This window comes from Choristoneura fumiferana, chromosome 19 (genome assembly GCF_025370935.1).
Source record: "Choristoneura fumiferana chromosome 19, NRCan_CFum_1, whole genome shotgun sequence".
In the NCBI taxonomy this organism is placed as follows: Eukaryota; Metazoa; Arthropoda; class Insecta; order Lepidoptera; family Tortricidae; genus Choristoneura; species Choristoneura fumiferana.
This window is the reverse complement of record NC_133490.1, coordinates 2,462,719-2,478,033: the sequence shown is the minus strand read 5'-3', so window position 1 is coordinate 2,478,033 and position 15,315 is coordinate 2,462,719. Positions and strand designations below refer to the sequence as shown.

At 36.5% G+C, this 15,315-nt stretch overlaps 1 protein-coding gene across 1 annotated transcript in view; it reads right to left on the bottom strand.

Annotated features, from left to right (window-relative positions):
- The window catches only part of LOC141438856 (NACHT and WD repeat domain-containing protein 2), a gene marked incomplete in the record, with an annotated part of 46,228 nt that overhangs the window by 29,128 nt on the left and 1,785 nt on the right, over window positions 1-15,315 (bottom strand). The window contains 2 exon segments of the mRNA XM_074102888.1: window positions 1,359-1,447; window positions 11,523-11,639. Of these exon segments, the coding sequence (XP_073958989.1) occupies window positions 1,359-1,447; window positions 11,523-11,625 (192 nt within the window).

Below are 15,315 nucleotides of genomic sequence, written 5' to 3'. Positions count from 1 at the left end.
AGAAGTGGTACTTTCCTAGCAATCCTTCCGTACAACTTGGCTTCCACCAACGGCCTGTGCGTACAAGTCTAGTGGACACGTTTCGAGAGTCAAATTGTCAAGTCACCAAATTGGAGCCTTTAAATGGATCCTTCTTAGCTAAACGAATGATGAGCTTGTTTTCATGTGGTGTAGTCTTCCTGGGCCTAACTTTTCTAGGAACATTTTCTGATGTTCTGTGTTGTTTGTAACGTGTGACTACATTAAACACCATCTTTAGTGAACAACCCAGATGGTCTGCAATCTTTCTATACGTCCATTTTCGATCCATATTCAAAGTAACTATAATTTTTCTTGTTTAAGCATCACAACTTTTGTTCTTATCCATTTTCAACTATTAAATCACGCAACAATTTGTGATAAACAGTTTGAAAAAAGGTGGCAAAACGCGTAATGCTGCGTAGTAGTGTTGTTTTTTCTAAATATTCAAATTTCGAACGTTAGCCATTCTTTAAATTGCTCTGTTTCTAATTAGTTGTCCAAGCCGCCAGTGTTAAGGAAATTGATAATTGTTATGATACCGGGTTTTCTTTTTTAATTCCATTGAGTGTTAAATAATGTTATTTAATTTTGAAGCTAGAGCTGTTTAAGTACTAACAAGTATTAAATATTCTTTGATGTCACACAAAAAATGCTCTTAAAGTATTGCTTGAATTAAGAATTTATAAATTGTACTAAGTGTTTCTAATTATATGACCACCACTGTATATAAGTACATATACATATTATGATATAGATACAAGAATTTCGCGTTTGAAGGTATTAGATGATTCGAGACTATCTTTTTGTATTTTTTTAATGTATATTTTTTTGGACTCTAAGGTAACGACGAGATTTAATAATAAAAAATAAATAAACATGCAATAATTTCTTAGAATGGTTTTTTTAGATGGGAAGTGACATACAATGTTTTTAATTTATTTAGACTGTATTACTGCTATATACAATATACTACAAAAAAAAACAATAAACAGCAAACACAAATAGAACAAAAAATAAATACAAAAATAAAAATACACGACGCAACGCAACGACAACGACAAGACATAAGAGACGTAACGGCAAGACATAGGAGTTCTATTGAAATATTTTAATAAGATCTGTTGTTGTACCTATGTTTGACAAATAAATTAATCATTATCATTATTACTATAATTATTATAGGTGTTCACTACTCTATATTATCGATTATTAATCTCTCGATGCAACCTTCCCTTACGCTGTCTTGATGGGTACAGGCTGACTGAACTAGCATGACAAAATGAACATTTCCTAGAAAATATGTTGGGAAAGGATAATTTACTGCATCTGCAGCGTACCTGAAACTCCAGCCCGTGTTTTTCTCTGCAGTAATCCTTGATGCGGGGATAACACTTGGCCATCAATGTGTTGCGCTCCATCGTCGTATCTGAAAGCAAAGTAATGAACGATGACCGATCAGCATCATCATCAATCATCATCACGTCCCGCTCTGCGAATGAGAGGACTTGGACTGTATTTCCAATACGGGCCCAATGCGGATTGGGAACTTCATATTCATCATTGAATCTCTTCGTAAGGTGTACAGGTTTCAATGAACTAAAACAATTACTTTGCTCACCCGCGACCTCATGATAGCTACGCTTATGACAGATATGCGTGGTCATGCAGTTTCTCCATCTCCACACTATAAGAACACACAAATGTGTAGGTAACATCTCTAACGATCATGGAATGTACTTCTTGCAAATAAATTCCGAAATACTGAAAGATGCTAGCCTCGGCTCAAACCCACGACCCTTTGCTTGACGAGCTACAGGTAAAACTACTATGCTACCACCTTTTATCAATAATACAACTTTACTTCATTGAAAATCACCCCCTTTTTGAAGTCAGTTATAGGCCAGGGTGAAATAACACAAACATAACTACACCACAGTTATATGTAGTAACTAGTCCGGTACTAAAATAGGTCGTCACCGACACGGTCGGGTTACACTGCAGGCGCTTTAATCCCTAAAATGGTAGGGGACACGTAATTACTTATTTTTGATAATAGTAGTTTATGTGACTGTTATAAAATGCGTAATTATGTAGGTACGACAGTTATACATAAACTGCTTTATCGTCACAATTATGACAAACAAAACAATCCTTTGCAGCAAAACGAACTAAACATCAATAATTTATCGGTATTTTTTTTAATACAAGCTTTTTTGCTGACTGTACTTGCATTGTCGCTCAAACTATATTTGCATACCAAATTTCAAGTCGATGCCGTTAACCGTTGAAGAGTTCCGTCCTGCGGACACGATTCTGGCCGGACTCCAGGAGGTCACTACCAGATTATTGTATTGTTACGCAAGTTACATAAGTATACCAAATTTCAAGTCAATTGAACTACTGAAAGTTGGTCGAATTAAACTTGCAAGATTTGATTACAGACAGACAGATAACAGGACAGGTGAAACTAAATAAAAGCTTGTAAAAAACAAGTCTGTCTGAAATCGCGAAACGGTTCCATCTCAGCATAGTGTTGTCCGAGCAGGCCAACGCTGGTCTTCCACTGTGACCATTTGGCGACTTCACGGAAGAATGAGTGAATGTCAAAACCCCTTGTCATTACATGATATTCTTGTGTGCGTGACCTCAACTCTGGTGGCACTACCTATACCTGCACGCGAGGAAAGGTCAATGGAGTAATTTTATACGGGTTCTGTTTTCTAGCTTTAATTAAACTTGCCCTGTTTATTTTTTATTTGGATCAAATCTTACAAGTTCATTTTGACCCACTTACAGAGGTCGGATTGACATGAAGTTGGATATCGAAAATACAAACTGAAATATAGATGCACAGAAAAACCAGAAAAATAAGACCAGCGCTGGGAATCGAACCCAGGTCCTCGGCATTCCGTGCCGTGTGCTATACCGCTACAACACCGCTGGACAAAGATACAGACACGAATTTCTGCTATGCACCTCATATCTCAACTTGTGTTGTTTCTTATTTAGCCACTTAAGCAGCGACACTAGCGACATCTATGCCGTAGCCCTCATCGAGAAACTTTTCGGCACTCCATCGGAACTAACCGCTCACCCGGACATTATCATTAAATTAAGATTGGTTTTTTGGAATCTTTTTGTATTTTTATTTCAATTCCAAATATTTTTGAAAATTTGGAATTGAAATAAAAAATACAAAAAGATTCCAAAAAACCAATCTTAATATGAAGTTGGATGATAATTATGAATATTCTGGAAGGAAAAATCGAGTGGAAGAGGAAGAGGTTGACGTAGGCGCAGCTACATTGATCAGATAAGGGAGAAAGTTGGCGTTGCGACGTATCAAGAGGTCAAGAGGATGGCTCAAAGGAGGGAGGACTGGAAGATAACCCACCGGCAAGTAAAAAGTACAGTCAACAAGAGAGCTTGTATTTTTTTTATCCTTATTGCCTTTAATTCAGATTCTTCTACACATCGCAGTGTGCACCACTCGTTCATGTCTTCACATTCCGCAGTCGGTAGTCGTTAGTTATTCGCTGACTGGGGACCACCCGCACGCCATGGTGTAGTGTTATGAAACCGCGAGCAAAGGATAACTTTACTGCACTGTAAGCCCGGGGATTCACTCGCATTCACTAGGGCCTATGCACATAACATATTTTTTAGGCGGAGACGCCTTGGCAAAAATTATACTTAAGTAAAAAGAAAAAAAAATGAAAATAAATAAAGAGTTCCCCTTAGTCCTTATTCGAAGCCAAATTTGACAGCTATCTTCGAAAAGAGAAAAATATTCCTGATTCGAAGCTGGCTACGAAACAGAAATCCTTTTAGTTCCATCCGAAGCCAAATTTGGTAGCTAGCTTCGAAAAGGGAAACTATTCCAGATTTGAAGCTGGACACGAAATAGGTACATACTAATATTAAATTGAATTAAACGACCCAAATAAATGTTCAACAAATCCAAGACATAGTAGTTACTTTATATACATACCCAAAAACTGGAAGTCTACAATGTAAATCAGTCATTATTATGATTGCGAGCAGAAACTGGCATTGCAGGTGTACTCAAGTTACGGCTTGTAAAACTTTAAGGGCCACTTTACTGCTGGCAACACTGTTAAACAGTTCAAGGTATAGTTTTCAGGTAGACATACGGACTTATGACAAGCCTATTCTATGTTAGAAGCTACGAGCAACAGAGAACATTTATTAGATCTGCCCTAACTTATGAGAGTTATGAATATAAAATATGACGATGACATAGACATCTTTGTATTGGCTCTGTGCACGACATCAGCGCCACCTAGCGTCCGCAAGTTTGTCGACTCTGAGGTTCTGACGTTTTGAAATTTATGATTGTTTTTTTTTGGAGTCTTTTTGTATTTTTTATTTCAACTCCAAATTTGTTACTTTTACAGGTATCCCGTGAAACCATATCGAAAATACAAACTGAGACATGGATGCACAGAAAAACCAGAAAAAGAGACCAGCACTGGGAATCAAACCCAGGTCCTCAGCAATCCACCACTGCTGGACAGGAATCTAGACATGAATTTTTCCTATGCATACATATCTCAGGTTGCTTATTTCTACTATGCTACTTAAGCAGCAGCACTAGCGACATCTATGTTTCGTCGAGAGACGTCACATTCTTTCGGAACTAACCGCTCACCCAGACAAGAGATGTCACTACTAAGCAATCAAATTATGATTGTTTTTTTTTTAGTCTTTTTGTATTTTTTATTTCAACTCCAAATTTGTTACTTTTACGGGTATTCCGAAAAACCCGGAGATACCTGGGTTTTGAAATTTCAAAAATCAAACCTATAACGTCTTATATTATTATTATTATTTCCCTTGATGGCGGCCTTAAGGCTTGGACCAATGTCAGTTACGATGACAGGGTTGCGGTTAATTCTGCAGAACGCAAACAGTTTGACAGGAGCACGTATTATAGTACTTTTCGGATAGGATGTTTACTTTAGTTTTTTCCATTCCACGCCATGAACGTTTCAGGACAATAATTTATAAAAAAATATACTTACTTGAATTCCGAAAGAACAAAAAAATATATATCTCTATAGCTTAAAAGATTTCGTAATAATAAACAAAAATGACTTAAAATATATTATTATGTTTTAAAACTAAAAAGATAAATTTTAATCTCGTCAACTTTCATCGCGTAAAACGGAACTCTACTTATTTCAATAGAGCTTGACTTTGCTTATCGACCGAATCGACTCCACAATTACTTGTCAAATCGTTTGACTCGCATCATCTGTCAATTAGTACGAGAGCGAAGGTCCTTAGGTGGGATTCGATTGTAGCATTCGAACATGACGGATGTAGACGATATCTAATTTTGGTATTTCTGTTTCTTTGGCTAGTTGAAATATTATTTTGATAGTGTTTTATGCGGCGATTACCTTAACAGTGAACAGTGATCACAAAATTCTATATTGCTCTCGTGTCTGACATTTTTTTAATGCGCAAGTGGTCTCCGTGTGGTTTCTGGAATTTTGCTATCAAGTTGCAAAAACTACAATCACCGTACAACATGCATAAGAAGAATATATTTATCTTTAATTTAACTGACATTGGCCCAAGCCTTATGGCCGCCATTAAGAGGAATAAATAATAAATAAGGTCCTTAAAATAAATGCGTCTTTGTATAGTGTTTCGTATTGTTTGATGTTTTGAACTGTTACTTTGTTATGCAATTTTGTTATTACGGTTTTGTTTTTTTTTTACCGTTATTAGTTTTGATATAGTGCCAAAGAAGACCGCATGGTTTGTGAGATCCCGATAGACAAGCTACGCGGCTACTACGGCGACTACTACTTGCTACGCGGGTGAAGCCGCAGGCAAAAACTAGTTAAAAATATAAACTATTACTAATAAAATCGATTACACACCCTTAGCATATTTGATCGAGAATCGCAATAAATCGATTCGAATTTACATTGTCACAACCCTTTAATTGCTTAATGACATGTGTCACCGTACCCATCCTATCCTATTTTTAGGATTAGAGTAAGTTAGTTTTAGTTCTTTTTTTATTTCTGTTAATTATTGTATAAGGTATTTGTTTGTTTATAAATAAATTTATTCCTCATTGTTAACATATAGTTATAATTTTTCTTGTATGGCTAGTAATAAATTAAATATCGTTTTCAAATAAAAATACGTATTATTTTGACGACCGGTTTTGTGTGTATTACTCAATATAAAATTTCAACCACAAACCGTTTCAAAAGGAAAATTGTTGGTATCTGCTGGACATGTCCAGGATGTAGAGGAATTAAGAACAAAACAGGGACAGTGTTCAAGAATTCAAGAAGACAAACATCTATTACTAAAATTAGGCAGTTAAATCTACACAAATTGCTTTGTTAATGACAGATTCATATGAGTATGACAGACGACAGAACCTACATTATTTCTACTTTTGGCCACTATTAGCGCTGCGATAGATTTCATTAACCCCACCTATTACTTCGCACCCAGCGAATAGACTGCATGTTTCTAACATCAAAATGGCGCACTTTTTTTGACGTCCGTGACAGGGGTTGTGTCAAATTAATTGATGATTAATGCACCGCGCGTTTTGTTCCAAACAGCCAGTCTAGTGCCGTAAGGTACGAAGACGTCAATGGACAATGATTAGAAAGAAAGAAACTTTCATTCACGACATTTCCATCATCATCATCATCAGCGGAACGACGTCCACTGTTGGACCTTCAGTTGCTTCGGTTGGAAGCGGCCGGCAACCACCGTGACCCTGCAGCTTTGACCAGGTCAACCGTCCATCTCGTTGGTGGACCTACGCTGCGCTTGCCGATCCGCGGTCTCATATCCACCTCAAACCTTATAACCTCTTATAGGTACATAAAACATGTTTAAACTTCAAATTCATCCTTCAATACAAAGTGAATTTCCAAAAATTTCAGTAGCGAAACCGCGCTCGGGGGTGAGCTCACCCAAAATAGACAAGAAAACATTTCCAGATTGTAAACCGGTAAGGGTTGGCGAGCCAATAAGGCAACTTTTAATTAACGCTATTATCAGATAGTGGGTTGCCAGATTTAATTCGCGTGCTGTGAATTTTAATTCGCGGGTTCCGGGTAAATTATATGGGGGGTGTTTGGGCTGGAAATAAATTGATATGGATTTTTGTGGCGATTCGTTGCGATCAAAGCCCTACCTCAGTTTGGTTCTCTAATTCAATTTTATTAATTCGTTCTAACTTTTATTTAATTTGACTTTTAATGTAATTGTTATTTTAATGTACCTAATTGAATTGATTTTATTAATGTTTTTCTATCTTTGACATTGTATCTAGAATTTATTTTCTAATTTATTTTGTGTGTCTCTTCTAAAACTGTATTTGCATGCATTTGAGTATGTTTTTATCGCAAATAAATGATTGATTGATTGGTTGTTTAATTATAAGTTACTTGACAGATTCTAGATCACTAGACATGTTTTTCTTTTTTGCTCCGGTTTTATTTTTATTTTTTTATATCATACTTTTTTGATATTTCTGCGAAAAAAGCATTAGAAAAAAGCTGCTTAAAAGTATTAGAGCATGTTTATATTTAGAATAGGCTATATATAGCCTTAATTTTACAATACATTTTTTTTTATTCCACCTCCATATTTTCTTTCGCGGACGCCATACAAATAGTATACCTATACCCTATGTCAATTCAACAGTTAGGACGAATCTAATGGGCTGCAGAGAGGAACAAAACAAATAGGTAGATAGTACATAAATACCATACATAATAAAAACCTACATAGGTTCAGTCGAGTTCATAAATTTGTGAGCAAAGTTTAGATCAAAAATATCTGAACACGACTCTATTGTTAATGGCATAGAAGCGTGTTTAGATATTTTCGATCAAATTTTTGCTCACAAGTTTATGAACTCGACTGTACCTATGTAGGTTTTTTATTATGTTTTATTATTATTGTACACGAGTAAAAAGACTTAATTTGACTTGAGGTTTTTACGTAACGTTAGCAAAATCCACTATGTAATTTTTCGGAATTACTACGGCAAGTTATTGCGAAATCCCGAAATTTCAATTGAATTGGTAGACTTAGTGCTTTAGGTACCTACTCGTTTGATGTCGCGCATAAATCCATTATTAAGTACCATTAGTTTTTACGTAAGCACATACCCACCTAATTTATTTTAACCCTCCTTTGCAAGATTTTTTTTTACTTGTGAATTAAATCAGGATAATTAGTTGAACATTAAGGTAAAAATGTAAAAAAATATATATAAGGTAAGATTAAGGGAATATATCTATTTCTTAATATGATGTAAATATCCATCATTAAATCATTATGCAAACTGATCTTAAGCGTAGTACTAAATAAATTAAACATTATTTTTATGTAGGTAATAATTCTTATTTTATTTTATACAGCAGTTAAAAAATATTTAATATACGTGATATTTCAAAAAACATAATATATTTTTTTTGGCCAAGCTGAAACGAAGATTTGGTCAATTAGTTATTTATTGTATGAATAACAAATAATTCGCCATACCTACTTTACGAGCGAAGTCGTTGCATAATGATGTAAATTGCCATCACATACTTTCGAGTTACTTTATTTTCGATTTTTCGAAAATGTATGCACAAAAAGTAATGTTGTAATAATGTGTAAAGTGTTGTTGTAGTAATGTGTTATATTTTAGTCTCGTAGCTATTTTTGTATTTGTTTTGTTTTGTGTGACTTTCCGTAATTTCACTCTCCTGTGGCCCGGCGGAAGACCAGTGCTGGTTTTCAACCAGCGATATGCTGAGCCGGGACCTTTTTATAGCGGCAAACACTTCTTTTTGTTATATTTACTAATTTATGTGTCATTGCTGTTATAAATAAATTATTTCTTTCTTTCTTTCTTTCTTTCTAATATAATATCAAATAACATACCTATTACACATTTATTTTTCCGCATAAATCAATATTTTTGCAGTAATGTCCTCCAGAATACAGCTAGAAGGTCAAGAGTTTATGTAAATGGCGCGAAACGGCGAGCCCGCGAATTCAAATTTGAAATGTCGAAATTCTGTTTATTTATAATTTCACAACTATGTTCCATTTCATGCTGTACTGTTGTTGAAACCTGACCCTTGTTAAACACTTCATCATTATCAGCCGGAAGACGTCCACTGCTGAACAAATACCTCCCCATTAGAACGCCACAGTGAACAACAACTCTCGACTCACGACTCACGATGTCGTCAGTCCACCTGGTGGCAGGCCTGCGAACGCTTTGTCTTCCAGTGCCCTTAGTGTAAGTTTTCGGTTAACTACAAAATACGTCTCGATCGCGTTCGCGTTAAAATCTCAATTTGTATGCAAACACGAACAGCGCCTCTAGCGGAACGTTTGCGATGTTCGTGTTTCCATACAAATTGAGATTGTGATCTCCACTCGCGAAATTTTCTCCCCCAACGGTTATCCGTCCTTCGAGTGATGTGGCCCGCCCATTGCCACTTCCCTACTCTATAAAGCCGCGGCACTTTAAACTTTTTTCTAAAATTCTGGTTCAATAAACTCTGTCTCGAACAGTCTAACATTATAAAACTGTAGCAAAAGTTGCCCGAACAGCCCCCGTGGCTGAAACAGCTGCTGCAATCGAATCCAACTTGTCTCGAACTCGCCTGTAGCACTTTTTGATCTGTAATAGGCTTTGACCAGTGAGCTTATAAATACGATAGTAGCATATAATACGATAGTAACATAATAATATCATTGGCTTTGACAAGTTAGCTGGAATTTTTGTATTGGATATAAAGCTACGAGTATGAGGCTTCGTCTAAGTAAGCAACAGGTTATCCTTAGGTGCTAATAATAAATGCGAAAGTATGAGTTCTTGTTAGTCAACAGAGATTTTTCCGAAATGGTGGTAGATCTTTTTTGACATTTATAAGTGCTTATTATATTATAGATAAGACGAACAAAGTCATTTTTACTTTGACTTTTTTGACTCTGGCTTTTCATTAACGGTACTGGCGAAGGAAGTTGTGCGAATACACCTGTAGACTGTATATCTTTGGAGTGTAAATTAGTTTAAAAACACAACTTTTAATAATAATGGAAAATTAAACACACAGCGCGGACAAGGGCTGTGACAGGACTCTCGTTATTCTTTTGTTTTCTTTCCGCGCTGTTATAGTCTAAGGCGCTGTTTGCTATCCAATTTTAGTAGTGGCCAATTGCTAGACAGCGTAGGTAGGTATACAAACTCTTCGTGCGTCGTCTACAACACCGTTCTGTGAGACAAGTATATAACTTGTGGTGAATAGAGATAAAGGGCTCTACAACAGTACACCGTATCACAGCATGACCGTACCTAAAAGGTTTGGCCACATGCAGTCGCTCGTCGCTCGATTGCAGCGATAAATCTGGTCACGTGACCCCATTTTGAAGGTGATTTTGAATTTCCGGCATATTTCCGACGACTCAAAAAAGTAGCGTCAAGTCGCCGCGTCGAGCAGCAGCGACAAGATGGCTTCTTGCAGGAATGGTCTTAGCCTTGGAAGCTGATTTCTTAATCTCATTTATTAGCAGTCGTGACAGTAGTACAAAAAAGAAATTGGATTGAATTAAAAAAGTAAATTACCTACAGTGTTTTGCCGAAATTGAAGAGGTGTTTTTTCCCAGCGATAAAGCTCATAATTTTTAGCTTTATCGCTATATTGCTATATGTCACGTGACCAGATTTGACGCTGGACACGAGTGCATGTGGCCGCGCCCAAAAGCAAAGCACGTGTCAGGCAAAAATATGTTCTTTGTATAGAAAAGTATTAGACTATGTATCTTTATGTTTTTGAAATAACCATGTATGTTAGGAAGAACATATGTGATAAGCCAAAGGCTACTAGAAACACAGGGAAGCTTAAAGTTCCATCTTACAGACTGGCTAAAACCAAAAAGTCGTTTCTGGGATATTGCATAAGTATGTTTTTATAATAAAATTCCAAAAAAAAATACAAATGAAACAGATAGAGAAGAAGCCATTAATATCAAAGGCGTATTATAAAGTTAATGATTATATCATGGACAGGGATATTTGGAAACAATGACGATCCGCATTAGCTATCCCTTCAAATAGCGAACCTACTGTGTTAAAAAAGTTGTGTTAAATACTTGTGATGTATACATATCATTTAATAATATTGTAAATCTGTTTAAAAAAATATACCTCGTTGAGTTTCTTGCCGGATTCTTCTCAACAGAGGTTCTTCCGAACCGGTGGTAGATTTTTTTTGACAATCATAAGTGCTTGTCATAGCCTAAATTGAATAAAGATATTTTGACTTTGACTTTGACTTTATGCCCACTGGCACGTTTCGTAACCAACCGTCGCCGTCGCATGTCAGTATGCGTTTGACATTCCGTTTGACACTTCGATTGACACGTTCTACTACGGTCATGCCATGATACATGTAATGTGTAGAGATCTTAAGGCGGCTTACCAGTGAAGGTGGAACTGGTGAAGATCCTGACGATTTTGGAGCTGACGGGTGGCAGCAGCTTTAAGGAGCCGGAGAAGATCAGGTCAACGGTGCGGTCGTCCATGGTTCAGGAACTGGCTGGAAAGATAAACAACTATAAGAAAAAAACTTTTAAAATTATAAAATTTATGACTCTCATCGCTGGAGAGTCGTCGGTTTTCTTCTTTTTCCTGAAAATTTACTCGAGAAAGAAATAGAGCGCCGATCTTCGGTTATTAGTTCCTAACGATATTAGCAAACTAGCTTTCATATATTTTATGCAATAAAACATACACATAGGTGTATCATAAAATAACAATAAGCATTCAATTAAACAAAACTATCCTAAACTTAAAACACTTACATAAAATAAAAATAAAACCTAAAACTAAAACAAATTACTAGTAAAGACCCTTCAGCAAGGTCGCGAAGATGCTGCCAGCGTTTCCTCTTTGAATAGACAAGCTAATTCGTTGCCCGAGGAAGCTGATCGAAATTTCTTAAAAATGTTTATTCACGGACTAAAGGTCAAGACACCGAATGGGACAAAGAGTCCTGTCCAGCAGTGGTGTAGGGGTTATAGCACGCAGCACGGATTGCTGAGGACCTGGGCTCGATTCCCAGTGCTGGTCTCTTTTTCTGGTTTTTCTGTGCATCCATGTCTCGGTTTGTATTTTCGATTTGCTTTCTTTAGCCCGATACACTAAACTTTCCATTTACGCAAACCGCTAAAATTAGCAAAAACTAATCCTGTACAAATCAAAGCCGATAAATCTTCAAATCCACACTAAACCCATTCCGGAAACTTTATCATTAAAACATGCCACCGCATTACCTAATGCCTATATTGCCTAATATCGTTTAATATCTACCCACCCTGCAGTGTCGACTAGGGTTAAAGATACGCCCCGACGGTTCCGATAAGGACCTTTTAGTGTTATTTCACGTGCAGTGATAAAAGCGATTTATACAGGCGTGATAAGCGGTGATGAGATTGGCAACGGGCGCGGTTCGGAGTTCACGGGTTTTTATTCTGTATAGTCATCTAAGTATGACTGTTCGTCTGTCACACAAGTTTAACAGCCATTACCGTTAGAGCTACTGTCTTAATTTAAACATGGATTACTAATGTATGGGCAAAAAACTTTTTCCCAAAGTATCACATCCCAAAATATTTTACTCAAGTTATCATTTGGCAAAAAATCATTTGCTAAAACAACTTATCGCAATTATACAGTTAGTAATTTTTTTTTGGCAAATTATTTTTTCGAAAATAATAATAAGTCATGTTTCATATTACCAAGTATTATTTAGTCAAATGTATCGTTTGGCATAAAGCACTCTTCTCAAAATATTGCATGGCATAATAACTTACTTTTCTGGTAGCAGTTCGTTTCTGTGGGGGATTATTCTGAACAAAAATTTTTTTGGAATATAATATTAGCCAAAAGAAAACGTTTGCTTAATAAACGTTTGTCATAATAAAACTTGACAATGTAAAATTATGCCAAATGATTATTTGACCAAATGAATAAAATGCGAAATGTGCTACAGATTCGTTTGGGATATGAAACTACTGCGATAAGTTTTTTGGGAAGTGACATTTGGCGAAACATATTTTGCCCAAACGAAGTCAGAGTAGTAATTCACGTATACAGGGTGGATTTCGACGAGGGACCTTTGCGGAACTGGCAGATAGTTCTGTATTTGGGCACGTAATTTCTGCTGCATTCGGTTTTATACAGAAGTCCAGTTTGTGTCGGCGACTCAAAATGAGTTGTACACATTGTATAAAAACAAAATGTGACCGAAAATATGTGACTCACAACGCAAAAACTATACCTACCTAATACGTTGGTCTGGCTTCAGCCTAAATGGATGAGATTTTTTTATTGACTGCGTGATCACTTGCTTATTCCCACCATTTGGCTCGCAAACCATTAAATCTAACAGTCAAAATGAAATTCCATAATTATAACTCGAACCACGCGTTTTCTTAGAGATAGACCAAGCTAGATTACCTTTATGTTCACCCCCGAAACCCCCACATGTATACTCGTAGCGAAATTCAACGAAATTATTAAAGTCAAATTCAATATCTCGAAAACGGCTAAGCCGACTTTGATGAAACATGTCTTAGAACCATCGCTAGATAAATTGATTTCAAATAAAAAAAACCGCATTCAAATCGGTCCACAGAGCTACGGTGCCACAGTCAGACACACAAACATAAACACACATAGCGGTCAAACTTATAACACCCCTCTTTTGGCATCAGGGGTTAAAAAAACCATAAAATTGCTCGTGTAAACGCAATTTTTAAAATAAACATGAAACAATTCTGAATTGGTAATTTTATGCGGTCTCCGCGGAGATCGCTCGTTTTGCCATCGCGTAAATCGATTGGTAATTTTTGCTCTCCGCGGTCTTCGTCTGGGTTCTGGCGTAACATCAGTGTTTTGTTCCTTTGAGCAATCTTAAAAACTCAGCCTTGGTCCTTTTGCACTCTGCAGCGCACACAAACAACATCATCATCATCCCAGCCTATATACGTCCTACTGCTGGGCACAGGCCTCCTCTCAGAATAAGAGGGGTAACTATAAAAACATCTAGTAACATCTAGTAGCATAGCGTACGGTTGTGTTGCTTTGAAGATGAGCTCTGGTTGAGTTCGAAACGCGTCAGTGTAGTGTGGTGGTGGTGATAGATGTGTGGTGTCCTTACAGTGTGGAGGTGGAGGAGCTGCATGAACACGCATATCTTGCATAAGCGTAGCTATCATAAGGTCGCGGGTGAGTTTTAGTTCATAAAATGTTTACTTTTAAATTCGTACTGATGTTTTGTATATGTAATCTTGATTGTGTGTTGGCAGTACCGAATAAACCTTTTATCTATAAACAGGCACGTAAGGCTAGTGTTATTTAATGAATAAAATACAAGAGTAATAATTTGGTTCTATGCAAAATCCTTAATTTAAACAAACGAATGCGTAATAATTCCAAACTTAACGGCAAGTAAGGCGGTGGCCTGGCACGAGCGTAGCGTGCCGCGTTTGACAGCTTTGACACGTATAAGAATGCAAATTTACGATCGTTGTTTTCGAAGTCTGATTTTATATGAAAAGTTGTTTTTAATTTATTGAAAGAAGATTTTAAGATTTTTCATGCTGGTTTTGGATTGCATTTTTTTTATGTAGATACATCACCATAATCATCCCAGCGTGTATACATCCTACTATTGGAACAGGCCTCCTCTCAGAATGAGGAGGCTTGGGCCGTAGTTATCACGCGAACCCAGTGCGGATTGGAAACGTCACGCACACCTCCTGAGTCCTCGCGTACTTTATAAAGGACTAATTTAACACTAAGAAAAACGGCCGAATGTACTTTATAAAGTACAAATTGTTCATTGAATAAATAAATCTGAGAATTTTGAAACAATATCCAAAATAACAAAGTAGGTCAACCACGTCTAGGTCTTAAGCACTAAGTTTGTTAAAAAACGTCAGGACCCAGGAGGTTAAATAGCTTCGCAAGTTTGTGCAGGTTGCCTGCTGCTGAGCTGGCAACGTTGCATTTTTGTTAGTTTTTCTCGATTATTACATAAAAAATGAATGAAAATTAAAAATTGTGGTCTGATGGAACTCTTCTTAATATATAAGTCAATGTGTCTACTCGTACTCCAATAATTATTTGTTATAGACTTATATTCTTTAAAAACGAATTAATGTTCAAAACTGAGTATTCATTACTTAATACTCAGTTTTGACGCATTT